Source organism: Lonchura striata, chromosome 1 (genome assembly GCF_050655825.1).
Source record: "Lonchura striata isolate lonStrDom1 chromosome 1, ASM5065582v1, whole genome shotgun sequence".
NCBI lineage: Eukaryota > Metazoa > Chordata > Aves > Passeriformes > Estrildidae > Lonchura > Lonchura striata.
This window is the reverse complement of record NC_140703.1, coordinates 67,767,866-67,795,667: the sequence shown is the minus strand read 5'-3', so window position 1 is coordinate 67,795,667 and position 27,802 is coordinate 67,767,866. Positions and strand designations below refer to the sequence as shown.

The 27,802-nt window shown below is 34.2% G+C and overlaps 1 protein-coding gene across 17 annotated transcripts in view; it reads left to right on the top strand.

Annotated features, from left to right (window-relative positions):
* Nucleotides 1-27,802, top strand: part of NBEA (neurobeachin) — a 450,877-nt gene that overhangs the window by 341,756 nt on the left and 81,319 nt on the right. For all 17 annotated transcript variants that reach the window (XM_085579109.1, XM_085579166.1, XM_085579149.1 and 14 more), the window contains 4 exons: nt 11,744-11,861; nt 12,706-12,808; nt 18,497-18,612; nt 27,200-27,312. In XM_085579109.1, coding sequence (XP_085435235.1) covers nt 11,744-11,861; nt 12,706-12,808; nt 18,497-18,612; nt 27,200-27,312 — 450 coding nt within the window. The remainder of the gene's footprint in view (nt 1-11,743; nt 11,862-12,705; nt 12,809-18,496; nt 18,613-27,199; nt 27,313-27,802) is intronic.

Sequence of the window (27,802 nt, the reverse complement as noted above, 5' to 3'; positions counted from 1 at the left end):
TCTGTGCGGTTTTTAGATTTTCTGACACATTTTTGTTTTCTTCCCCTTTGGCCTGCGCTCTTTGCACTCTGCCTTGTTGCTGCTTCAAAATCCTAACGCTGCCTTCCCGGGAGAGCAGGGAGAATGCTTGTGGAGGGCCTGGAAGAAAAATAGAGCACCACAGTGAAACAGCAATAAGTGTTCATTTCCATGGTGATCAGCCCAATGGCACAAAAAACAACCTTGGGACTCTCAATAAGCCAATTACAAGAAAGGTTAAGGGGTTTATAGTGCCAGAAACATGCCATCTACATGAGAAAATAGTATCATTACCAGCAATCTATGCTGTTAAATACATTGCTGTCTGGTGCTGCCAGAAACATAAGCTGTTTATGTTATTTTGGGAGTTTTGGAAGCTGCTAGAGTTTTCCAATGGTATTGTCAGGCTTTGGTGCAGTACATCAAAAATCTACATGGTTAGATTATGAAACAGTTAAAACGAGTAATGATCTGAAAGCATTACACATGGATTCACTGTGTTAACCAGATGGGTTCAGACTATGAATTTCCTACAGATTTTTATCAGATTTTTACTTTAGATTTTTATGATAAAGACAAAGGATTTGTGCATCATGTATAATTTAAGAATCTTCTCTAAAATTTTTGAATATAAAATGATAATACCTTATTTTTCCTACTGCAATTATAAAATGCAATTTGATGCCTTTAATTTATGAATTGGTGGCTGTCGATTGACTCCAGGGTTATCTGCTGTTTTTCTTAGGGTGTGTAATTTAATTCTGGATATTTTAGGTAGCTACAACATGCTGGAATGTAAAACACTACTAGCTACTGGGGGAAAAAAGGAAAATATTTACTATTCTGCTTGCTTTGCCCTTCTTCTTAGGAGTGAGGAGAGTATTACAGCCTTTATGTTTTCTGCATTTATCTGCTTGCAGCATGAGCACTGCTGCTGCAAACCAAGCCCTTCATTCACAGAAATCCTATCACTTACCTTTCCTTTGTATTGTTAGTTACTGCTGCTTTACTTCATGGTCTCTATGACAACTGTTTAAATTGGGATGGGCAACTGTCATCTGGAGTATTACTGAAAGAAAAGTGTTAGTGAGCACACAGTTCCATAGATAGAGCATTTCAATATAATCCAATTTTAATTGAGCTCCAGAGACTTTGATGTGCTGCCGAAGGTTGGGAGAGAGCTATTCCAGGGAGAAATTAAAGCAGCCCGGCAAGGCTTCACTACTTCAGACTGTCACTATTTTAAATAAGCATTAGCATCAGACTTAACCTTCCCCTATGAAAGATCTCACTTTTTTCCCCCTAGCTTTTTTTTTTTTTTTTTTTTCTTCAGTATGTATAAAGGCAAAGACACTTTCATCTTTTTATATACATTTCTATATTCCCTTGATTAAGTTTGAAAAGCATGTACTGGACCTGAGATGCATCTGAGGCTGTCTATTGGACCTTGTATTACAGTTCATAGAAAGAAGTCAAAGCAGAGTGGGGATTATTTTGGAACAGTCAAATGGCATGTGTTGGATTTTCGAAGACTGCTCTCTAAGAGTACTCTCTAAGAGTAATTCATCATTATACTACAAAGTTGAGTGGGGACTTAGCTTGGTTTCATCATTAATTCCCTTTAATGTAAGTAAAGAAGAGAAAATATTTCACTGTAGATTCTCTGACTGAGAAAATGAGGGTCCTTCTATAGCTAGCTTTGTGTCCACTGTATGGGGTTTTTTTGTTGTAGTTGTACAGTTTGTTTCATGCATAACAGGAGAAAATAGTCATAGAATGGTTAGAATTACAATTTTCAGACTTTGTTTTTGCACAGTAAGAGAATTAGATGTCTGTAAACTTCTGAACGGTTAAATTAAAATGTTTGCTTAATTTAATTAAACATTTACAATCCTTCTCTACCATTTTCTTTTTTTCTTGCAAATGTGTTTGCATTAAAAAAACTCTAAAAAGAAGGAACTTTGTAATAATATGGTAAAACCAAGGATCACTGTGTATTTTCCTATATATTAATTTACATTGGACAGCATTTCATGTTCAAGGGCTAAGACACTTTTTTACATGACTCATTTTCCTCGCTTTGAATTCACCCTTCCCCACACTCTATTTTTTTTTCTCTTTATATCTGACTTCCTTGGCTTTCAGTGAAGGTGAAGCAAATTTTTGAGGTGCTGAGATCACTTCCTGGACAGTCTCAGTACTCTCAGCTTCTGCTTCAAGCAATGGCATTTCGAATACTTGGTTGCAAAAAGATGCGTCTTGGGAAACTGAGTCTGTGAAAGGTAGATTTTTACATAGGGTGCTTGTATTCTTTAAAAGAAATATGGTATGCATTAAATCCAGACTTAATGGCAGTAGAAATAGAACCAATCACAGTACAGGCAGCAATCTGTCTGTACAAATTGACAGGGTTTATTTTCTTCTAAAGTAATTAGCCTGTTGCCCACAGGAAGAAAAACAAAAAACAAAACAAAACAAAAAAGGTACAAGACTAGTTTAATAGAAGAATTTGAATAGTTGGTGGTTATAATCAATAAAAATGGTAATATCTAATCTCTTTCTGAAGCTTGAGTTGAATCCCATTTTATTATTTTTTAATTAAATAGAAGTTAAGAAGCAATTAATTGAGCCTATATGAGAGAACCCTTTTTGTCTGGGATTGGCTCACTTTTTCATAGTTGCATAGTACCCAGTAGTCCATAAAATTTAAATACCTTCTGTGTCAGAGCAGCTTGTAATGGGTAAAAACTGAGGCATATTCATACAAAGTACCTCTACATGCTGACAGGTGTTGCAGTAATTTCATACTGGGAACCTGGAGTTCACCACAGGAAAGCCTGTGAGTATGCCCAAATTTATGACATGCAGGTTTGCATTCCTTGGCTAGAAGTCCAAAGAGGAGGGAAATATATATCAAATTTGCTTTGTGCAGACGTTGGAAGACTAAATGTGTTCCCCAGAATCCATTTTTAGTAGCCAGCTGAGTAGTTATTCTTAATATTCTTCCTAGTTTTCAAGAAGATTTTTTGAGTGGAATTAGACCTCACCAAATATTTTAATTATCTATAAATTTGACATTTAAATTGTTGAAATTAAAAAAGTTGATGGTTAGGTATGGGAAAGGGGGCATAGAATATACTGAATGTGCATAAAAAATAAGTGTAAATCTGGCTCCATTTATTGAAAGAAATATAAAAGTAATTTATGTAGTTTATATACACAGCTTATATTTGATACATGTCAATATTTGTAGTTTTTATATATTCTGTGGAGTTATTTAGCAGTGTGTAGTTATGGTATCTGACAAAAATATGTTTTCTAAAGCAAGTATGGAATGCATAAATACTTTTCCTGTAATAGCGAAGCAAAATAAGTATAAAGTATAAAATAATTAATTATTGAGCAACAGCACACAGTTTGCAAACACTCTGAGTAAAAATTCTCAGAAAAAACTTTGCTATTCTTTCCTTGCACAGACTTAGTAATATTAGATAACATTTCATATATAATACTGTACAGCAGAATTTTGGTTGCTATTGGAACTGTGGATTAGGCTTTTCCCAGTGCTGTAATTTCTTGTCTTCTCCAGAAGTGCAAAACAAACTCATCTTAAGCACTTTGTAGGTGGATAAATAAAGGATCAGTTGGTATTGCAATATATTATGAAGATGAAGATACTTTTATGTATGGTCACCATTATTCACAGGCTGTGTAATTGTACTTTGAGGATCTTAGAAGTTGGCATAACATGGAGTAGCCCTGAATCTACTCTAAATTCAGACTCCAAGCAAACTGATTTCAGGAGTCACTGCTGCTCCAGACCCAACACTTCATGGCACAGCTGAGCATCTAATGCAATCCTGTGACATATGCTTTGGGATGACCCAGGTTGGGGCAGACCCACTATGGTCCCTTCCAACCTGACTGATTCTGTGATTTTTTGAGCTGTAGAATTTTGAATTTCTAGAGGATTTTGCTTGACTGTTACAAACTGTATTGTAGAAATTTTGGGGACAGTGAGGATATTGTAGTGGCACAATATATATGACTGAAAAAAGAAATATATTTCTTCTTGTGTATAAAAATTAATTTAAAATCTATTGCTAAAATTTCAGGAGTAGAATGTGCTCTGATTATATTCCTAAATATTAGGACTAATGAAAAAGCTTTTGTATATGAAGTTTAAAACAAAATATTACTGGCTTTTGATCAATCTTATATAGAAAGAGATATTAGGAACATAAAAAAATTAAGCCTGATAGCAGGAAAAAAAACCATATTCTATTGACTTTTATAGATCTTCAATCATGTGCATTGTACACTGAATAAATCAGATGTGAAACTGCTAAAATACAAGATGCTTCCACATATCTTCTGTATGACATTAAGTTCATGTCTATAAAAAGAGGGACATGTCTTTCTACCTTCATTTGGTAGGAAATGGGTAATGTTTAAAAAACCCTAATATTTACACATTTCCTAAGACCAATTATAATGACTTCAGTTATTGCAATTTTAAGAATTTGTGATATGGTACATTTGAGTATTTATTGCGTTGCACTTTTGAATAAATATATGCAAGTTCTAGGGAAAAAAAAAAACAACTAATCAAAACACTCAGAGAATTTTTTGATGGCTTTATTCTTGGGAAAGAACACATCACATATTTAGGGATACCATACATTCTTTATTCCTCAAGCTATTTCTGTTTTTTTGCTTCTCTGCAACTTTTCTCAGCTAAAACTCTCACAAATTCTGTGAAATCCACCAATAATACAAGTTTAATAATGCTGCAATTTTGTCAAAGAACTATTTATTGAATAAACATCCTGCTTTGGTTTCAACTTACAAGCATTTTTAACACTGTGTTCTCCCTGAATTTGTAGATATTAAAAGTTCTTTCTTTCAATTGCCTTACTTTTGTTGAGGAGAATGGACCATTTAAGAGGAAAAAAAAAAAAGCTCTCTGTTTTTATTCCTTAAAAAAAAAGTCTGGTTTTGCTCATATCAATTTTATGTCTTTTTTGGCATGCCCACTAAACTGTAATTTGTGTGGTTCTAATTGAATTAATTTGACTGCATTTCACTGCTGGGGCAGAATTGCTCAGAGCAATTTGAGTCTGAGATCACCACTCCCCAGTTTGGATTGATCTTTGAGCACGAAAAGTAGAGTGAAAATGGAAACATAGTTCTGTTAACATTTCTCACTAGATTTGAGTCTGGCATCCCATTGTTGCCAAAGTCAACAAAAAAACATTTTAAACCTTGTGAGGTAACTGACACAATCTTCTTCAGTCCTGTGGCTACCAGAACTAATTGTGCGATTTTGCCCCATTATTTTGTTTCGTCAACTTCTGTGTTTTGAGCTGGGCTGGTCTCTAATATGGCTTTATGTGACACTAGAATATATTCGGCTTCTCCACATGTGCTGTTGCCCTAGACAGCACCACCAGCTTTATTTGTGGCTTTAAAATTCTTAAATCATTGGAGCTTCTGCTTAAAACAATAATTGCTGAATATGTTTGAAAGTAGAGCCTAAAAATGGCCTCTGCCACTTTTCTAAGGTGATCATGTATAAATCTTCTACCTCATTCTGATGCTGTTCTTCCCAAGAATGTCAGTCTATAGCTGGCATTTCAGGAGTTGCCTAAATTGACAATCTATTTTTGTTTTGCATAGAAAGAAAACTGTGTAAAGGCACAGGGATCAAAATTAATGATAAAATAATTATTATTCAGAATTTTGTTTGCACTTATATTTAAAACTATGCATTGGTGTTTCACAAATGCAGTGTTAGAAATGGTCCATTTAGAATACATAAGATATTGGAGTAGTGTTTGGTTTTTTACTCTAATTACTTTACTGCAACTACTCCTCAAAAATATCCCAATATCCTTTACATTTCTTGCCTAAAATACAAAATCATAATATGCAAAACCATTTTGCTTATGAAAAGAGGGAAATGGCCTTCAAGTGGACCAACTTCAAATAATTTTTCAGATGGCTGCAAATGAATGTGGGAATAAGAGCATCTGTTGCTTTAAGCTGAGTGGGCATTGTTTTATTGGATAACAAAGTGGGTATGCTGACCAGAGAAATCAAATTTAGAAAAGGTTTGGATGAACAGAACCTCATGTTTCAAGACAAGGGGCCTCTTGAAAACTTAAAAAAACATTGGAAGTAGAAGTATAAGCTGAGAATATTTGGCAGGGAAATAAAGTCCAAAACCACAAAAATAATATCTGCATTTTTTAGATCCCTGAAGAGGAGGAGAAAAATGAAACAGGAGTGCCAATATTTATTTTAAAAAAAAAAATCCTAAAAAATATTTTAAAACTTATGTGAATTGAGAAATTATAACAGCATATAATACTCAGCTCATCCTGCACAGCATACCATTACAGGAGCTACTTGGAAGAAAGCTTTAAGGCTTACAAATAAAGAAACATTTTACACAGAGGCATGTTATTTAGAAGGGGAAAAGAGACCTTAATGTAGAGAGAACATTGTACTAGACCAAAATGTTCAAAGAAAAAATCATAATAGTATTTTGGTGAGATTTTGGAAGTATTTAATATGATTATGGGACTTGAGGGCAAGAAGATGTTCTTAAAGTTGCCTAAATGTATAAAAAAGTAGTAAGTCAATAAAACACTAGGACATTAAATTAATTTGAATTGTCCTTTCTGTCTCTTTACATTCTCTGATTACCATTTTAGAAAACAAAATACAAGGTGTTTTGTTATTTGAACTTACCTGATTTTGAATTTTCTTAATAAATATAACTGCTTTTTACACTTGTCTATGTTGACATGATATATCCCTTGTTGTAGTGTGTACTTGTTTTTCCTGCTAAATCTAAAAGTTGGTCATACTCAGTATTTCATCAAATATTTTGGAATTATAAATGCTTACTCAATGTGGTATTTCATAAACCCTTGGAGTGGGATTCCGTGCCATCAATGTCTGTCATCTCAATCTGTATTTAGAGTACGTGAAGGAATCATGCCGTGTACCATGTACCTATGGTTAACTCTGGGTTGTTAGATTGTTCTGGAGAAGAAAGTTTGCTATGTTTTCATAGGAGCCATTTGTCTTAGTGCATGAGGACCTCATTCAGAATTTCTCTTTTTCCTTGCTGCAAATTGCAAAGCTTGACAACTCTTGAAAAAGGGAAATCCAAATGCCTGACAGAATGATTTTCAGTAATTAATTTCATGCATTTCTGACTTCTAAAAGTGTACAGTGATGCCAAGTTATTTTCTAAATGCCTATTTTGTACGTGGGCCAGGTGCATAACGACACTTCTGTGGCTGGCTGTAGATGGCATCCTGATGAAACAACCAAACACTGTGATTCATTTTTGTGAAGTGTTCCATGTTTTCTCCAGCATGGAGCGTGTTCAGTGAAAGGCACCAGGGCTTGTGAAAGGACTAGAGAACATTTCTTGTGGGAAACAGCTGAGGGAACTGGGAATGTTTAGCCTGGAGTAAAGGAGAGTCAGGGGGAACCTTGCCACTCTCTACGACTCCCTGAAAGGAGGGTGTAATAGGCGTGGGTCAGTCTTTTCTACCATGCCTACAGTGTGAGGACCAGAGGAAATGTCCTTAAGCTGAGACAAGGGAAATTCAGACTAGATATTAGGAAAAGTTTTTTCTTTTTTTTTTTCACCACTCATCAAACTCACAAAAAGACAAACATATTACATGCTAATGATACATGCCTTTTACACTAGATATAAACAAAATTTGAAAAATGTTACAGGTATCAATCAACACTTTCATTGAGAAATCAGGTTAGAATTAAAATAGCCTGAATTAGAAATGTGGTTTCAAAGGACAAGTTGTGAACTTCCACTGAAAACAGTGGATTCAGTTCACATACATAGTCATTAATGAATCACTCCAAAGAGCTATTTAAAAAAAAGGAAATCTGTAAAAATTCTTTGCGATAGCAAAAGTGATCATTCTTACTGAATAGTTAGTGGCTGAGAATTAATAGTATTGTACAGGCTTTTTTCCTTGATTTCTTTATAGTGCCTGATTTTGTGATTACTTCAATTCCACTAACAATAATCAAAAGAAAATGACCAGAATATCCTTTTGTATGCTGTGTCTGGTGTTATGAGTTACTAAAAAATAGTATAAAGCAACAAAAATGAGCCTCACTACTTAAGTGTTCCGTGCGTGAAGATAATCTACCAGGGATTCAAACAAAATGGACACTAGTATTTCAGGTCTTCTGGTTAGTGCAGAATTCCAGCTGTTAATTAACAATTCATTATCAATAATTGAATAACTACTGAAGAATGTTTATAATTAGAAATGCATTGATGCTTAATTGAAAGGAAAAAAAAAAAGATCTTGATTACATCAGAAATAAAATTAAAATAATGGAGCCTTCATATCTGATCCAAATAGGAAAGCACTTTGGTAATGGCTCTGCTTCTTTTCTGTAGAGCTTTCCATCTGCATCCCCTGCTGCTTTACTAACCTAATCTAAATAAGTGTCACCAACAGATGTATTTCCATAGTACAGAACCTTGAGTTTTAGAGACTTCTCATTTCTTTGTTAGGTGAGAGCTTCATCTTGCTGCAATGTATTCTAGCAAATTGGTATTTTTAAAACACAAACGTATTCCTAAGTGAAAAGGTTTTCTAAGGAGAAATGAGTTTTAAACCAAGCACCTGCAAATGATACTAAAATTGAAAAGTGTGCTTAGTTCAAATGTAGGCATTGGCTGGTCGTTTTTATTTTAATAAAACCAGCTTATCTGCAATGTATCTAGAATTCTGGGCTTAGTCATGATTTTTCAACTATTAAAACATGCCTAAGCAGGAAGACTTCATGAATGTTTTCAGGACAAAAACTCATAAAACTATCAAAATAAGGAGTACTGACTTTAAGTATAAACAACAAAGTGTTGGAATTAATGGAAATTTTGCCTTCAGATAACTTAGTAACATAGTTTCAGTATATTAGCATAGTGAAATGGTTATTTCCATATTTTTATGAATAATGAAAGATACAATATATGCAGTCTGTAAAATATGTAAAATAGACATTGATGTTCTATGATTAAGTGAAAAGCTAAAAATCATACTGGAAGGGAAAAAGGGTGTATAAGTCTTTTAAAGGGGTCAAATGCAGAAAAATAAAATTACTTTGAATTGGCTGTTATAACAGCAATAAGAAAGAATCCTGCTACAATGTCAGTAATATCTGCTGTAAATTGTAGTTATCTAATAATGGGAGGTTTAATGCATCACAAGAAAATTGTGTAAGATGAATGTTATGGGGGATGGCAAAAATGGGTAGTATATCTTGGACAGGAAAACATTACAACAGAAATACTGAAATAATTCAGATAATTTGATAATGGCCAGATAATCTGATACTTGTAGGACTAATAGACAGTTAAGAAGAGTGTAATTGAGGACATTAATTGAATTATAGACTCCTTTCTTTCCTCTGATTTCCTATTCTATTCTACTGTTTTACTGGATTGCTATCATATGTCATTCATTTAATACTGGGTTGAATGTAGTTGAAATTGCTTTATACTTAATTAAAAAAGAGGAGGAAGTAGAAGGCAAGTAGTGTATGATTGGTATGCAATGTGCTTTTAGTGTTGATCTATAATAACTATGTGGTATATATCAATAAATATATAATATATATATATAGATAATGTATTATTGTGAACCCTCTACTATGCTAATGTATAGAATATGGTTAATAGGAAACATTTCTCTTTACAAAAAAATATTTCAAACATTTCAAACTCCTTCCTCCAAGAGACTGTTCTCATATTTTTGTTTTTTAAATGTGAGTGATTTCCTCAGACTTTCTTCTCTTTCATTTAAAACCTGTGTATTTACAAAAATTATGTATCAGACAGCAGCAGAATGCATTCAAAGAAGGAGAGTGCTTAAATCTTCAGAGCCATTGTTCTTATCCACCTGAATTTCACGTACGTGATACCAGTGGTATCCTAGCATCTGATTTCAATGAAAGAAAATCAAGGAAAATTTAGTTTATCTAGTTTATCAAAGAGAAGACTAAGCAGTAAGTGGATCCAGTCTGTAATTACCAACACAAGGAAGAGTTACCTGATACTAGAAAGCTCACAGACAAAAGTGTCAGAAGATCTATCATAGTTCAATAGAAATAGATGATGCTTAACCATTGCAACAATTTAGTGCATGAGGTAGCATTACTCCACAGCTGACCTCTGACTGAATGGGGGGAGCCTATAGTATTTTGCACATGTCTGGGTGATCTCCAAAGAATCAAGATCCTTCCTTTCTCCCAAGCTGTGTTTAACTAGTGTGGAAAGCTGAGGTGAATAAAACAGTGTCATCAGCCACAATGTTGGTCTAAGAGTTCTGTCGGTAGCTCACTGTGATGTAAGCAGTACAGGGGGAATGCTGTGTTCCTCAAACCAGTCTCTATCAAGGACAACTAACATCTGAATGCTCTTCCATGTGCTGAAACAGTTTTGTGTTGTTGCTGTTATTAACATCCTCTCTGAAATAGACTCATCATGGTTATGAGAAAAACGTACACCAAGCACACAAACTGATATTAGCTTTTTCATATATGGAAAGGTGTTACTAACTTGAAGCCACATCAGTGAAAAGATTGAAGAAATACAATTCCCATTTTCTCAAGCATGAAGGATCACTGACAGCAGCAGCATATGGTCCCCCTAACATTTTTCTGTTCAGAAGCTGGGGGAGGTCACAATCAGGGAAAGTAAAGACCTCAGATGAATGAGTAAGGCACTGTGAGCTAGTGTACAACAGTTTTTGTGCACCTAATGGAGAGCAGAGAAATTCAGTCTAAGCAGAGGTGCAGGGTTGAAGAGAGCCTGCCAGCTGATGAAAATGATTGGAATTGTTCTACAGTGCATGATACAGATGAGACAAGTTAATAAAAATGACAACTAATGAAATTGTGTCTTTTTTGTCTTTTTTGAACATCCAGAACACCGAAAGAAAAGTGAAAAAATACTCAATATTACTATCTAGTCTTATGTTAATACAGTCTATTGAGAAAATTTAAAATGGGAAAAGCTGTGCTAATTTTTAGCTAATTTATTTTAAAATATTTTCACATTAATTTTAAAATGAAAATTAAATTTGCTAAATTTTGTCCATGGTTTCGGATATTTTATGTATTTAACTTCAGAAAAATTATTCTGGTGACATACTGATTTTGCTAATTTTTCTACTTTTTAATAGAACGAGAGGACTTGTAATTTATGACCCTGAAATGGATGTGAATAGCAAGTTATATTATTTTGCTTGTATTTGCACAAGGCAGTCTCAGAAGTAAATCTGGTATCTGATAGATAACTGACAACTGTGTCATACATGCTGTTGTAAGAAGATACAGCTAAGCATAATTTCAAGTGTGTCTGTTTCCCTGTACGTGTTTGTAGAGATTGGGTTTTTGGTGTTTTTGAGGAAATTAATTTGATGTGATGTATGAGAAATAGATCTTAGGAGTATCAGGTTACCATAATTACTGATATTATTTTAACTGTAGGTACTTCTTTTTTTGCATTTCTTAAAAACATTCAAGTTCATTTTAAGTCACTGTTTTTAACTGTTAAAGAGACATTATTAACTTAATTGAATGGGTAAAATTTCCTCTGTTCTTATACAATGTTTTATCAAAAAATTCTTGCTAATAACTGTCACCTTGATTTTCTTTAAAGGTCCTTGCCTATACTGAAGGGCTTCATGGAAAATGGATGTTCAGTGAGATTCGAGCTGTTTTTTCAAGACGTTATCTTCTCCAGAACACAGCTTTGGAAGTGTTTATGGCAAACAGAAGTAGGTCACAGTTTATATTTGTTCCCTAAAATTGTGCTAGTGATTATTTGGTGTTTTATTTATTAATCTTAAAATTAAAACTCTGTGCTTCCTTTGATACAGTGCTTATGTCTGTTCTATAATGCTTCCATTTGTATGTATTCAGTGCAAATTTTATTAAAATCAACACATAAATCACTCTCACTGCTTTCTGTGCAGCAGTGCAATTTATTTAAAGAACCACATCATTGCAATTAGTAAATTCTTCAAATGTTGGATAGGAAATTTGCTTTTTCTATTGTCCCACCTGCTCCTCAATTGTCTGTAAATATTTTAGTGGAATATATAAAAAGATATTTCATTTCCTAATTATAAAATGAATTAAGTTAAAAAGTGCCAGAGCAAGGAATGGATCCACTCGGTTTTCTGTATGTGCTACTCTGAATCACAGTTCACTGGCTGGTGAGGTGTACAGTGGTCTTTTACCCTCTGATGTAAGTTTTGATTTCAGCTGGAGAGGAAATTAAACAATTCCTTGTTCTTGGCTGTTTTAAGGCACTAGTTAGAAGAGCAAATAACAGCTTCTCATTTCATGGGTTAATAATAAAGTTCTGTTCCTCTGAAGTAAACAACACTCAGGTCTTCTGTAAAATGGGAGACTTAATGCTAAAATGTTAACCAGGTAATTATACATAGGTGTGAAGAAAGTCAGGAATTTCTGTTGTACCTTGGATCCCCAGGAGGATAAAAGTGGAGCTGACTTCTCTCCCCAGATAAAAACTTGAGCATTTAAAAAATATATGCAGGTGAAGAAACAGATTTCTGCAAATGTCTTACTGGTACATATTTTCCTTTCCTCATTTAGCTTCTGTTATGTTTAATTTTCCTGACCAAGCAACAGTGAAAAAAGTTGTGTACAGCTTACCACGGGTTGGAGTAGGAACCAGCTATGGTTTGCCACAAGCCAGGTAATTTATTAAATACAGGTTTTATATTTTGTGTTTATTATATTATACACTTGATTATTTTATAAATGTCAGTGCTAATTATTTCTGTTAAGAAACTCTAGTTTTTATTTTTTCTTAAGGTTAGTTTATTTCTTACTATATGGCCTAATGGAATGGAAGTAAAAGTATTGTAAATTAGATAATTAGATTTTTTCTTTTTCAATTACAGGAAATTAGCACCTTCCATTGAAAATACTTACACCTTATCTCTTCAAATTATGGTTTCCAGTCAGGTTTTATAAATGTATAATCAAATGTTCATCCTTGCTGTGATTGTTATGCATGATGTGAAACTGAACTTGACTAGTTTTTGTGTTTGCTGAATGTAAATTATTTTATATATATGAATATGTGGGATTTTACTTCATTTCTTATCAGTGTAGTGGCAACTTTGCAATTTCCAAATTTCTTCCCTTCATTAGTATAATGAATTCTTCTTCTTCTTCTTTTCTTTCCAAAATTGAGGAGCATATATATTTTTGAAAGAACAATTAAGATTGGGTTTTAGAGATTTTCACATACTATGGACAACTACTTTTTTATTCCCTTATCAACGTTAACATCAAATCAGCCTATGACCAGAAATAAGACTGGAAGTTGTCAGATCTTATATAATAAAAGTATTACTGTTTCAGGGATAAGTGGGATGATCTTCATCTGTATTTCACTGTGTTGGAGGGGGAACATTTTTATTGTTTGCTTTTTAGTTCAGGATTAACTTCTGGTCAAAATGAGACAAAAATAAAGAAATAAGAAGGAGTGAGGAAACAGCATGATATTAACAAAATATGGTGCTTTGGGCTCAGACCCCCATTTGGCTTGATTTGCCCAAAAAGCCAGTGACATAATCATCAATGTAGTGCCTGGAATGTGTATTTCTCTAAGTCATTTCCTACAAACTAAAACTTCACATTGTCCTTGTTTTATTCCTGTGCAAAATGTGAAAATACTCTGAAATGTCAAAGCATTTGTAGAATTGGAGAACTGTTTCATTCCCAGATGAACATCATTCCCTGTCATGAGACCAAGAGTCCTAAGGCTTGATCTCCTGAATGTGCTGAAGTCTTTAGGCAAACTGCCAAATTTCTCAAGTTTTCAGTGAGATCAAGGCAAAGTTGGGGCATTTATTTGGAAGGCGCATCTTGTTAATATTTGCATTGTTCTTCCATATACTAAAGTTAAAGGAAATGCTGTCTCTAAATGGAAAGTAATAGTATTCTTTTCTGAAATAGAAATGGCCACATGTTCTAGCACAAACAAAATGCAAATTTCTCAATCAGAATTTCATATTTACAGTGACATTTTTTACTTTTGAAATTCATATCCTTTGTGCATTATTCAGTGAATAATTGTCTGAAAAAGTTTGTTGATATATAATTATTTAGAAGAGTTTCAGCTTCAATATAATATGCAGTTATTTCCATACCTTTTTGATTAAAGTTCGATTTGAATCGAAAATGGGCTTGCTAGCCTTCAGAATATATCTGGCATATGGTAGTGAAGTTATTTTTCTTTTTTCTTTTTTTTCTTTTTTTTTTTTTTTGTGTGTAATCAGGGTATGATTTATGCACAATAAGGACTCCATAATCATGCTTCTTTTTTCTTATTTTCCCTGTCTACATTCCCTTATTGTCTTCAGTAGGATTGCAGTGGAATAACTGAGGGGAAATCTGGCTCTATGACTGCTCTGTACTCAATCTTTTGTTGATGTTAGAATATAGTTTTCCTTCCTATGAATATGTTGGCTCTGGAATGCTAGTTTTTAAAATTATGCTTATTTGTATAACTAAAATAAGGCAAAAATTATGCTGAGTAACCAAAAGGAGCTGCTATACTGAGTAAAGCATTATCCTTTTTTTAATCATCACAATTTTCCAGAATAAGTTGTACCTTAAGAAGAACCAAAAGAAGACCTTTCTGGTTGTTTTGCTCAAGTTCATTAGTTCTATTTATGCAAGTAATATTTCCTCTCTGATACTATGATAAATGTCACCTTGAGTTAATTACAGTATCATAAAGGCTTGCATTCATGATGGAAACATTCCAAAAAGTAAATTACTTTTAATGCAGTACATGGCTTTTAGGTGTATTTGTGTTTTCCTGGTGAAATCCTGGAATTAAGAAAGGTGAAAGGAAGTAGAAGTAAATAGAAATATTTATGATGTAATAGCTCAAAGGATTAGAAGCAGGTGAACCATTATGACTTCCTAAGACTTTGCAGACCTGCTGTTCAGAGCAAGTCTTCAGTTTGCCTCTTTGCTGCCTTTCTAAGCAGCTTGTTTAATGCTTTGATTCAACAGAGTTCAGGCCTGTGCTTAGTGTTACAAAGAAGTAATCACATCTTTAAAATACGTCACATGTTGAAGAGTTCAGACTGATTTGGTAATCAAATTAGTCTGTCTTTGATAAATGTATTTTCACTGTTCCTGAAACATGTTGCATTGGTTGTAGTTTCCTTATGACTTTGCCAAATGATACAACTGGGCAAACAATGCTGTATCTTTTAACTTCTGCAGCTCCATATGTTTCTACATAGGTAGAATAATATCTACTTTTTTAGCATGGTATTATCAGACTATTTTTTATGGTTCTAACCCCTCAGGTGTTAGAGGGGACACACACATTACTGATGTCTTTTTATTGAGGGCAACATCACAGCTCAGAAATCAGCTGTGTGCTGCCTGATGGTTTCATAGCCTACAGAGATCAAAGAATTGGTAAAAGTTACAGTATCTTTGCCTCTAAAGATACTGACACCTTCCCCTGAAATTCTGTGGGGTATTAATGCATTAGAGAAAACAATATCTTCAGTTAATAAAATCAAGAAATTAAAATTAATTTTTTTCTGGAAAAAAAAAAGTATTTTGGCTGTTACAGTAACTATATTCAACATCAGCTCAGCTCTGCCATGTCAGCAGCTTGGTGATGGATTTCCAGATCTCAATACAGCTGATTGCAGAGGCTGAGTTTTGTGAAGGGAGAGAGATAGAAAAACTAACAATTATGCCATGAAAGTATAAAACCCTTCTTAGAACTTTGATTAAAATGAACACGATGAGTTTCTTGCCTTTCCTTGGGAAATTACTTTCAGAAGTCTTTATTTTTTTTTTAAACTCTGAACCAGAGCAACACAACACATATCATGCAGGTGCAAGATACTTAAATATTTTTTGTATGACATTGCATTGTATCTAACTAAATTAAATGTAACTCTGAAAGGAGGTGTGTCATATTCCACATATGAAATATATAGCATCCCTTCCTTCACCAAAATGACATGAATTGTTTTCTAAATACATTTAAATGTATAAAAATTGAAGAGTTGGATCATTCTGTTGTACATCAGAGTCTTCTGCAGTTCCCATTTTGAGTAGATATTTTGTAGTTCTCTAGAAGCAAAGGGAGCAGATTCATATGTGCATCTTCATATTGGTGATGGCATATTGAAGAAAGAAATGGTTTGATCAAAGTTGGGTGGTTTTAGCAAAACAGAAAACAGTGGGTCTTCCTGTCTTAGTTGAAACAAGCAGGTGTGGAACCAATTTATTGTGCATAATTTCTTCAAGTCTCTGCTGAAAAGAATGTGAATCTTTCAAACGCTGTAGATATGGAGTAAATAAGGATGTTTTTAGTATATTTTGATTTTCTGTAGAGTTCACTCAAATCAGGCATTCAAATGCAAAGTCCAGCACTTGACAGTTTATAGATTTTTGAGACCCCCTAGGAGATTGTGAATAAAGTCTGAAAGCAGCTACTAAGCCAATACATAAATGTTGTTTTGTCATGGGAGGAACAGAAAGTCTGTGACAAAATGCTTTGTAAATTTAATGATCTTTTTTAGTATTTTTATTTTCTGTGTTTATTAATTTGTATGTAGCATTAATCGGAATTTACTGGAAAATATATGTCTTTGAGAGTTGGACTGTAAAAATAGTTATTCTATGAAATGCAATATTAAGTATGATTACATTTGGATATTTCTTTAGATAAATTGTTTCATAAGCATTATAGAAACAATTTTGAAATATTTTGCATTGTCTCCTGTGTACTGCTAAATTGTATTTACCTTTGGTATCCTATAGTCTACTGTAAAATAAGACTAGCCAAACTGGCAAGACCTAACATACTGATATTTGTGTAAATGTACTTGCATGGTCATTTTTGCATGCCCAGTTTTGGAAACTGAAATACGGCAGACGTTGACAACTTAAACACTGGCAATTTAGACAAATAATTGTAGTAACTGTAATACGCTCCAGTCACATGCCAATACTCACTCATCCTTTCTCTGGAAAAAGTTTAGTGCATCTCCAGAAGTATATGCATTTATCTTTAGAAGTAAGATGGTTTGCATTTTTGTAAACATTGCCCAGTTTGACACCTTGTATATGACAAAGTTTTAAGAAGTTACTCAGCTTCCAGAGTCTAGAAATAACACACACTTTTGCCCAGGGTGCAACTGAAAGCTGAAGCATTAGGTGTCCCTTTTTAGTCTTGATAAGCTGTGTAAATACTACTACATACATTCTTCAAATTCACTGAATTTACCCATTAGGAATTGTCCTTTTTATTGTTGTTATACCTGTTCTTAACAGGTATAAACATTTCTCTATTTTTACACATTCCTAAGATCAAAATTTATTTTTAAAAAGGTATCTGAGGAGATGAATTTATTTTCTTTTTAAAGATTTACTTGTCTTTCTTTTTTAGGCAAGAGCTATTTTCTCTAGAAATGAGTTTTGAACAATGAGACTGCTTCTGCTTGTTGCAGATTTTTTTCTTTAATGCGTTAGTCTAGACTGACTCTAGTCCCCTATATTTTACCAACCAGGGACAGTATATACAATGGTTAATTTAAGATTTGCTGCATGCTATTTGTTTATTGTGATGTTGTCAAATTGAATATAGAAGAGTTGATATTTTCTGCTTTTCTCTTCCTTGGCATGTAGTTTGATTCTTTCCCCCTTATTCAACCATGTAGGTTTCAAAAAAAAAAAAAAGTGTGGAAATTTAGTATCATAGATACTTCTGCTCCTCTTCCAAATTTGAATTAAATGTGACTTAGAAGTCATTATGAAGAGACAGGGAGATGAAAATGTGAGCAGATAACTGAGTAAAATTTGTTTCTTTCAGAAACCAGGCTATAAATAGAAATCTTCAAGCTTACTGGGATATAGGAAAGAATCATGAGTAGTTGACCATAGAGGAGGTGCACAAATTGTGTAATAAATATAGTCAACCTGTGATGGAAGTGCATGTCACTTTAATCTACCACTCACTCACATTAATGAACTTTTCTCAATATATCCTTTTAAAGCAGGGAAATTATATTCTTCTCTTATTCCTTCTGGACAAGCCTGGCACCAGGAGGTCTGCAGTTTCTTTTTATCCCAGTCTTTTAACCAGATTCAGAATAAAATAAACCATAAAATACATTATTCTGATTTATTGCAATGCTGTAATAGAGATAAAATATAGTTCCTAATTTTAGACATTTTTGAAACAAGGGTAATAGTGTCTTATTGACTTCATTAAATGAAATAAAAAGGCCTCTCAGATGATTTGAAATTTATCACACTAAAAATGTTGCCCTGCATCTTAACAATTAATGAGACTCTTAAAAAATCATTCTTTAAATGTATTTCCTAGGAGAATCTCTTTGGCCACACCCCGACAACTTTATAAATCCTCCAACATGACTCAGCGCTGGCAGAGACGGGAGATATCCAACTTTGAATACTTGATGTTCCTCAATACTATAGCAGGTAAGGCTTCTGGCTTTTTAATCCCTCATAATATGTTTATGTTTGCCAAAGTCTTAAGCAACATGACTTGATAGAATACATTTATTCCTCTAGAATTCAGCTGCAGCTTTGTGATATATTCTGAAACACACGTTACATTTTATCAGAAAATGCACAACCTATCACAGAGATTTTAGATTCATGTATTACTGTGAAGGCTGTTCCTTGCTCCCCCTCTGCCATTTCCTCTGCTGACAGCTTTGTCTGAAGCTTTATTAGAGTCAACAAACCATTGCCAGAGAGTGTCTGGAAATAATAATGGGAAAATGTAATTTCGCTACTTCATCATTCTCAGCAACAGCAACTAGACAGCAGAATAACAACAGTATTCTGCCTAGTACAGATGTCACCTGGATTGTGGTATGATTAGATTACAGCATCTTTTCTCATTTAGTTCTTTGAGATGAAATATAATATCAGATTAGATATTTAAAATGAGAAATAACTGCCATAGACATCCATTTGTTATTGGCAAAAGAAGAGCTTTTCTGGCAATTGTCATTAATTAAACATTCAGGAAGATATTATTTCTTTCAATTTCTCTTTCTATGTGTTAACTCCAGTGTTAATTTTAAATGTAAAAAGCAGCAGTTTTCTACACCATATACAGAGATTTCCAGGAGGTTGTCTACTATTATGATTCCTGCCTGTAGCACGCATGCTGCTTATGAACCTGCCTGTGGAGAGCCTCATACAGACATTTCACTTCAGTGAGTTTTAATTTGAAACCCAAATTAAATTCCACCAGGCATCACTTTGTAGTTGAGTGCTACAACTCTCATTTTACTTGGTCCTGACTTTTATGCTCGAGGTTGTCCTCAGGCCAGACATAAGACACATGTAAGTGTGAAACCCAAAGGTAGCACTTGTTATGCTGACCAGTCTGGGGACAGTCACAGTGTTCTTCCCAGTAGGGCAGTGGCAGAATTCAGGAGCTGTCAAACTTGCTTGCTTTGAACCATCAGGCACTGGCCTCTGTGCTTAGATTGTAGTCATCATCCATGCATTGAATCTTACGGATGTTAATAAATGTGTCATCAACTTATCCCAGTGTGATACAGAAGTGTTACCACTGAACAGTTGGAAATCTGAGGGCATGTTTACCTTGTGCAGTGGAGCACAAAGCAGAATCCATGAAACTACCGGAGGTTTGGGCTGGAAAGTCCATATGGTGAAGCCCAGTGCAGACTCACCAGCTTGGTTCCCGAGCATTTTAGCTGTGGTCCTGCAGGTCTCTGCTGGAGGAAGGAGCCCTGCTGAGTGTTTATTGCCTCTGGTGCAGTGCCAGAATGCCTCTATCCTGCTTCTGGACACTGGCCTGTCTCCAGCTGCTCCGTGCCTCTCACGCATCCGCTGCCCTTCTAGTGATGAGGAAATGCAGGTGGACCCTTGCTGGTTCCCTGGCTGCCTCACTTAACTTGGAGGATTTACTGGAGAACTGGGAAGTTCGCATAGGTCCCCTCAGTCCTTGTCTAGTACATTATCAACAGAACTGTCCTTCGCTGGTAATTTCCTTTTTATGTATTCATTTGTTCTGTGAACAGTGAATTTAAGCTCTTTAAATGAGAGTAGACAAAAGATAAGCCATTTCAATATAATTTTTTTAAAAATTTTTAATAGTTTCAAAACTCTGAGGTCATTTTTTTTAGGTATCTCACCAAAGCATTCAAACCTGAAACACAGCATTATGTCTGAAGTCCTTTAGAAATTGCAGTAACACTTATACTAAAATATCTACCAGTTAAAAGCTTCAGCCTGAATGGTTTCCCTCAGAGTTTCTCAGAGGTCTCAACAAAAATATTTTTTTACCTGTGGTTTGATACTAGTACTGCTGGGCAGGATTTATAGCCAAACACTTGGGCTGATTGTACAAGACAGGATTCTCTTGAGGTCATTTAATGTCACTCATCTGCCTTGTAGCAGGATGGCTTGATATTAGCATTCCAGGTTCCACCTGCTATGGCCAAGGTTTGAAGGATTACTCACTATTTGTTATTTTTTGTGTGTGTCCCTGAATTTCTGTCCTATTTGAAAAAACTATCCCTAGGAGTGTCTGTCTCTCTGACTCAAGGCATTTAATTTCTAGTAGATTTGTTGGTATCAGTCTCTTATAGATAAATCTCATTTGTTCATGTTCAATTGGTTAATTGCATAGGATGCCTTACTCATTTCTCAGAATTGTCTACCATCTCATAAAATGTTTCAGCAGTATATGATTTTTTAAAAAAATTAGAATATAATTTATCCTTGGTAGATGAACTTGCCAATGACACACACAAAACCTTTTCTGAAAATAACATCAGAGAATGAAATCTGACTGAAACCCAACAGGCAATTCTATATATTACAATAAGGTCTTTATTCCAGTTTGGAACAAAACCCAAAATTTTCCAACTTTTTGACAGAAGCAAAAAATCCCCTCAAGTTATTTTTTGGAAGATCAACCAGATTTTGTAGTTTTAATGAAGTCTGCACTTCATCTAGAAAGCTCAGTTCCAAAAACACATGAAATGCTTTGGGATATTTGCTAAGAATCTCATAAAGTTCCTGGCAAGGCAGAAACCCACCCACAATAGAGTGCACATGAGCTCAAAGTCTGGACACAAGGGAAGAAAGTATCTAAAAAGAAATATATGTTAGAAAGTCTAGAAGTTCTCACATCCCCAAGCTGATCCTGACTCCATCATTGCATGACCTTGCATCACCAGGGCCTGAGATCTGGGAAACTGCAGGGTTGAGAGCTGTGAAGCAGCCTGAGTGACACCACTGCTTTTACAGCTGTGCTTGCATTTCTGTAAGTCTTTTTGAAAGGTGTTCCTCAAAAAGGTGTTTTTTGATGAAGCACTAACAAAATTAATAACTCTACCAGAAATACAGTACTGGAAGAGAAGAAACTCTACTAACTTGTTGCCCTGGTTTTGATAACTGTCCAAGTACACCTGTACTAAACAGACACAAAGTCTTATATGCACCATAGACAGGATCCTCAGCAGTCAGAAGAAAATACAGAATTTTCTACTTTGTACACAAAAATAGAGTACTGAATATACTTGTGACCTCCTTTCCTAAGTAAACATGTACTTTCTTTTCTTTCTTCTTGGAAATCCAATTTCCAATTACAGTCGTAATTATACTCCTTTATAATGAGATTCCATAAGAAATATCCACTTATAAGTTACAAGTTCTTTGCCAGTAATTGTTAGCATAGCAGCAATGACCTAGTTTTAGAATATAATTGTTTATTTAAGCAGCATCTTATTCTCTAACAGTATTATTGTTTTCAGCTATTGGATATATTGAGAAATATATCCATCCTCTTTTTTTTTTAATTAATGTTGCCATTAAGCACCTACTGGCTTATTCAGCAAATTTGAGCTGTAGCTTACTCAGAAACATGGCGGTTTGACACATAAAAATTGTGTATTATCTACTGGTATGTGGGTGATAGGTAAGGTCACTTCATTGCTTTTTCTTATCCAAATAGAGGTCCACTAACAAAGTGGTTTAGTACATCTTTTGCCCATTCTTTTTAGCTTCCCTTTTTTTCTTACAATGGTGCTTAATTAGTCTCCAGCCCTCTGCAGAAAAGTTAGAAAGCACTCATTTCTTTGTGCTCCTCCTCTGAAATTACACAAGAAGCAGTAGCCGTGGAAGAGTGATGCTCAGAAGTGAGGGTTCTGACACCAGTTTATGTCTCTCATTGTGACATCATGCAGTTGGGTCCTTTCCCACAAGAAGTCCTTTGCCTGTTTATTAATACTGATAATTACACTGGTTGGTCTCTGTGCAACAGAACTGCTGAAATACATAACGTTAATCTCTTCTTAAATCTCTCCCTGGCATGCTGGCATGTCTGTCCTGAGAAGCATGGCCCCCAGCTGTTCTATATGTCCTTAATATTTGAAGTATCCTCTTGAAAAAAATCCATCATTCTATGACATTTTCTTTAATTCTTACATCATCCTATTACCCCCTAGAAACATTGCCATGCTTCATGTTTAGATTAATTGTTTCTGCTGTGATCTGTGCTCACAGATTACATATGCTTAATAATTTTCTACTTCAGCTCTCAAAGATCTCTTTCTAGATAATTTCCTATCCAGTCCTGTCTGATTGCTGGCATTTGTGTTGGCCTTATGTCTCATTGCAATTTCAGTTCCAAATCTGTCTCCATCTTCAAAACTCTCTAAGGCCTTGTTTCAACCTGTTTCTCTGGCCCTCTAGTCAGCTATTTTCTCACCTCCCTCTTCTGTCTCCAAGCTCTTCACCTCTTTCTTGCCCTCTTTTCTGGCTCGAGCGTATTTCATCATGTTTACAGCTATGGGCATTCCTCCCAAAGGTAAACACTGCACTCTGCTACTTATCAATCAGTCTTAGTGTTATACTCTCCATGGCCCTGGTTTTTGTCCTGGCTGTAGACATAAGCCTTCCTGGTCACCTCCCCCCTCCTCCCTCTACCTGCTTTATTCTCAGGGATCCTTTTGTTTTTGCTGTGATTATACTAATTATCCTCTCTGCATGGGACCAGCATATATGTCAACTGAACCCTCTGGGTGATACAGGAAACAAGGAATTTTTACTATTCTCAATTAAAAGATTATTAAAAAGAGTGCTTAAAAGTAATCCCACTACAGCAAAAGGTATCAAGAGGAGTGAGAACAAGAAATTGTTTTTTAATATCATTGCAGTGCTCACTGGTTTAGCTAGAAGTGTAGATTTCAAATTTATTTCTCAGTATTTAACTAATTTCTGATGTTTGATTTCAAATTGCAGTACATTAAACGTGTACTTGCATTTGTATTTATTGGATTTTTAATTCTTTTAAATCCTACATGCCACTGCTTTTAAAATAAATGAAGAATAATTGCATCCATAATTTTTGTGAGTAATTTCTTGTAGTGGACAGGGATTATTTTTAAAGGTTTATGGAAAAAAATTACATCCTCAATTAGGTAATAAATTCAGATGAACTTCTTCCCCTCACCTTTTTTTTTTTTGCCTGTTTAGCATTTTCCACTTTTTTACTCTGTGATGTACAAGCCCTCACTGGTTAATTATGTATATATTTAGCTACTGCATGTGTTGGGCTTATTATTGTCATCTAATTAGATGTAACTTGAACTACTTACTTCCAGAAAAATCATTAAAAATTCTTTCCTAATGACCTAGAGATGACAAAATGTCTGTAAAGTGTGAAGAAGCAGACAAGCACAGGAACATCGCTCTTAAAGAGTGTTAATCCAGATGCTGCAATCATCTAATTAAACAATATTTTGCTGTCATTAACATTTTCACCAAGGAATTGCAGTTATAATTTCTTTGTCAGCTGTCTCTAGCTCACTTTACCTTAGAAACTAAAGTGCCATATAAAAACATTAAATTGGATGGTTTAATTAAAAAGTTTTTTTTTTTTTAATGAAGAAACATATCCAGTATTTCTGAGATCTCATTTACTATGCCTCATTTTTATTGTTCAAGTAGATTAGTGTCACAGGGCTTGCGATATTTAATATTCAGCCTTTAGTATTAATCTCTGTAAGCCTACTTGAGGGGAAATCTGAAGGCTCTGAAAAGATATAGGGACTACCAATAGTCTTACAGGTTTATGTTCTATATTTATTTAGCTAAAGAAAGGACCAAATAATTCTTGTTGGAAGCACCAGACAATTGATAAAATGTCTAAGTATATTCATCTGCTGACTTTACTCTGAAAATAATCAATTGTGAAGCCAGAACAGATCAAGACAGCATTTCTAATAAAGTGAAGCCACTAATATTTATGCATGTTTAGAATTAGGGATTTGTAATCCCATTATAGGCCTAGATCACTGTCCTCTGCTCAGATAAGTAGAGATGTGTGGTCTTACTTTGTAGGTTTGGTCTCCTTTCACAATTTAAATTAGGTTCATCTTCTCAAGTCAGTTTTATTTGTTGATATTAAGGAGGAAATTGTTGGATTGAAAAAAACAGATCACTAACTTTTTTATTAAACAAATTAAGAATATTCTTAGTATTTACTATCTTCATAAATAAAACATGTTTTATAAAAATTGAAGTAGGAGATAAGAGAATATTTTAAGTTTTTTCACAAGGCTTATATTTACCAAATACATAATCTTGAAGGCTTCATTATTTGCAACTTAACTAAACTGAGAGAGAAGCTGCTTCAAATTACTTCTCACTGTGGGGTAAAAAACTGCACAGAGGAGTTACTGCAGTGTTCTGACATGGAGCTAATGTCACATGATAATTTCTTCATGTGTCTATACTATAAGTAACCCCTCAGAAAAAGAGAACTCATACACTAGTGAGGCTCAGGATTGCTTTTTCCTTGCCCTATTCACATATTTATGATTTTCCCATATGGAACAGGAATAAACAGTCAAAATCTTGTGGACTGAATATTGAAATTGAATTAGTATGAAATGAATGAAATAAGTATCAAAATTAAATGAAATCACAATATGAAAAAAATCTCAATTTCAAAATAAAGCATAATCTTTTATGACCCTACATTTCCTTTCAAAATTTTGCAAAAGGATGTTCTCACTTTTAAATACTTCTATAAAATGGATACGGTTTAAGATTTTTATTACTATGAGCTCTTTTCCATACAAATTTTCATTCTGCAGAATCTTAATTTTTGCTTATGCTTTGTAATTGACCACAGTCCTCTCACTCATTCTCTTCCTGGATCTCAAGGTTCTTTTAGTCAGCTCTCTGCATAAACACAAATGTCTTTCTATTTGAAAGATTTTGCATGCTCTTCTGTTAACTTAAAAATTCTGATGAGAATTCTGGAAAGAAAAACATTTATTGTATGAAGCGGTAGTTTTATAGAGGCCATATTTTAAAGCACCCTAAATTTGAAAATCTCAAGAAACTTTGCAAGTCATATGCAATTAAACCCTTGCCAAAGAAGAAAAGAATATTCTGATTTGAAGGATATAGAAAATGAGGCAGATTTGTTTTCCTACAAAACATATAGAGCGCCCTCCTTTAATTCTATTTAAAAGAATAAATATTCTAGCAGGGCATACCTTTCCTTTTCCTCCCTTACAAGGATAAATTCTGGTATACTCTTTGATACAGTTGTTTGACATATTCATGTTCAACAAAAGAGTTGTTTTGCATTCATTCATTCATTCATTCATTCATTCATTGTTGATATTAAAGAAGAAATTGTTTTGTTTCTATCCATCTTTATTTGTGTATGTAGCGCACAATGCTGGAATTGCTTGTTTGACAAAGTTGCATTTGCACCTTAATTTTTTTTTGTATTCTTGTTAACATCTATGTTTTCAGAGTGTAAATATGAGGACACACAATTATTAAGAATATTATTCAGTGAAACTATGTACAAAATAAAAACATGCTTTTTGTTCATCAACTTCTGTTGAAAAAATAAGGTGCTTGAAGAGCAGTGAAAGTTTCGCATTTCATTAAGGCAGAAGTGATATTTTTGTGGAGAATTGCAACTGCTACTCAGAACAAGGAAGTCTGTGTTTTCCTGCGCCAGGTTTTGTACCCCAGGAATCTGTCCAGAATGTGGAAGGAAGCAGTTAGTGAGACAGGGCTGTAAATCTGTTGCAGGACTGGGAATTGTTAACCTGGATTATTTCAGTCTGCTAATTATATTATATAAATACACGTACACATATATTTATGACCTGATGTTGTTTTTTAAGACTCATGCTGCATATTGTGTGGTTCTCACGATAGCAATAGGATGGACAATTCTGTACTAAGAAATTTCATTTGTCTTGTCACTGAAATGTTAGATTCTACTAAATACTAGAGAATACAAAAATAATGGCCTTTCTCAAACACACTTTTCTTTGTGATGAATTCATAATTTTTAGTTCATTGCAGTTGATGATTGTTCTTTTGAAATGGTATCTATAGATGGTTTTTGCACATTTGAGCTGCTGGGATGACAGCAGTGTTTCTTTCATGATTGAAGAGAGTGGCCTGGTGTAGTCAGCTCTGTCTTTTACATGAGACAACTATTTTTAAATTTTCGAAGTGATTAAAAAATAGTGTTACAGCAAACATGACTTTCATCACTTTGACTCCACAGTTGCCATGGAATCTCAGCATTTCTTCAGTGAAGAAGAACCATACAGGAATGATGGATTAGCAAACCTTAAATTTATACCCTTGCTGTTTGAAGTCTCATTTTATCTTTGCTAGCTATGATACTTCATGACGTTGCTAGGAAAGTAATAGTTTAGTTCTTTTTGATTTCTACATTCATGCTATAAAAATATCTTAATGGAAATAAAAAATAAAGTGTTTATTGGCATATGGTGCATTTTAGTTCATCTTAAAAGATACTCTGCTTTTTATATTATTTTAGTTTGTGTGTTGACTTCTGGTTCAAGATAAGTGCACCTAAATGGCTGCTTTTGTCTGGAAGATTTATACCTGATTCTCTCAAAGTGGTGGGAACTGGGAACATGTGATGCAAAAATGTAACCACTACATTTTTTTCTAGCTGCACAAGTGGACACTATTTCCTAATTATTAAAACTTTCTTTTTCAATAGGACGAACATACAATGATCTGAACCAATACCCTGTATTTCCGTGGGTTTTAACAAACTATGAGTCTGAAGAGTTAGATCTGACCCTTCCAGGCAACTTCAGAGATCTTTCAAAGGTATGCTTCATTCTTGTTAAAGAACAGTCAGCCAGCCCTTTTAGAAATACATTTTGTTTTATATTTATATCTGGTTAAGTAAGGTCTTAAGCTCACAAAAGTCTGAAATAGATGTTTCTATTTTAGAATTATTTTATACTGAATCTCTATATTATGCTGCTTCCATGTCCCTGACTTATCTGGTTCCAAATCTGCAAATCTGCAACTCCTCTGTACCTTCTAATGTATGGAACAGAAGTGCATCTGACCACTTGATCTCACTAATTATGCCTCTTAGTTTATAAAAGCTGATCCTTTGGAAATAAAAAGCTTTGATGAATATCACTTTATTTTGCAGTGACTAGAATAGTAATATAGTATCATCATCTTCTTTTGATTTAATAGTTAGTAAAGAGATATTTTGTATTTTAGATTCTGGAGTATCTGGTCCTTATTGTTATTTATTGGGTTTTTTTCTGCCCAACCAGATCTAGGCACTTAGTACTTTACA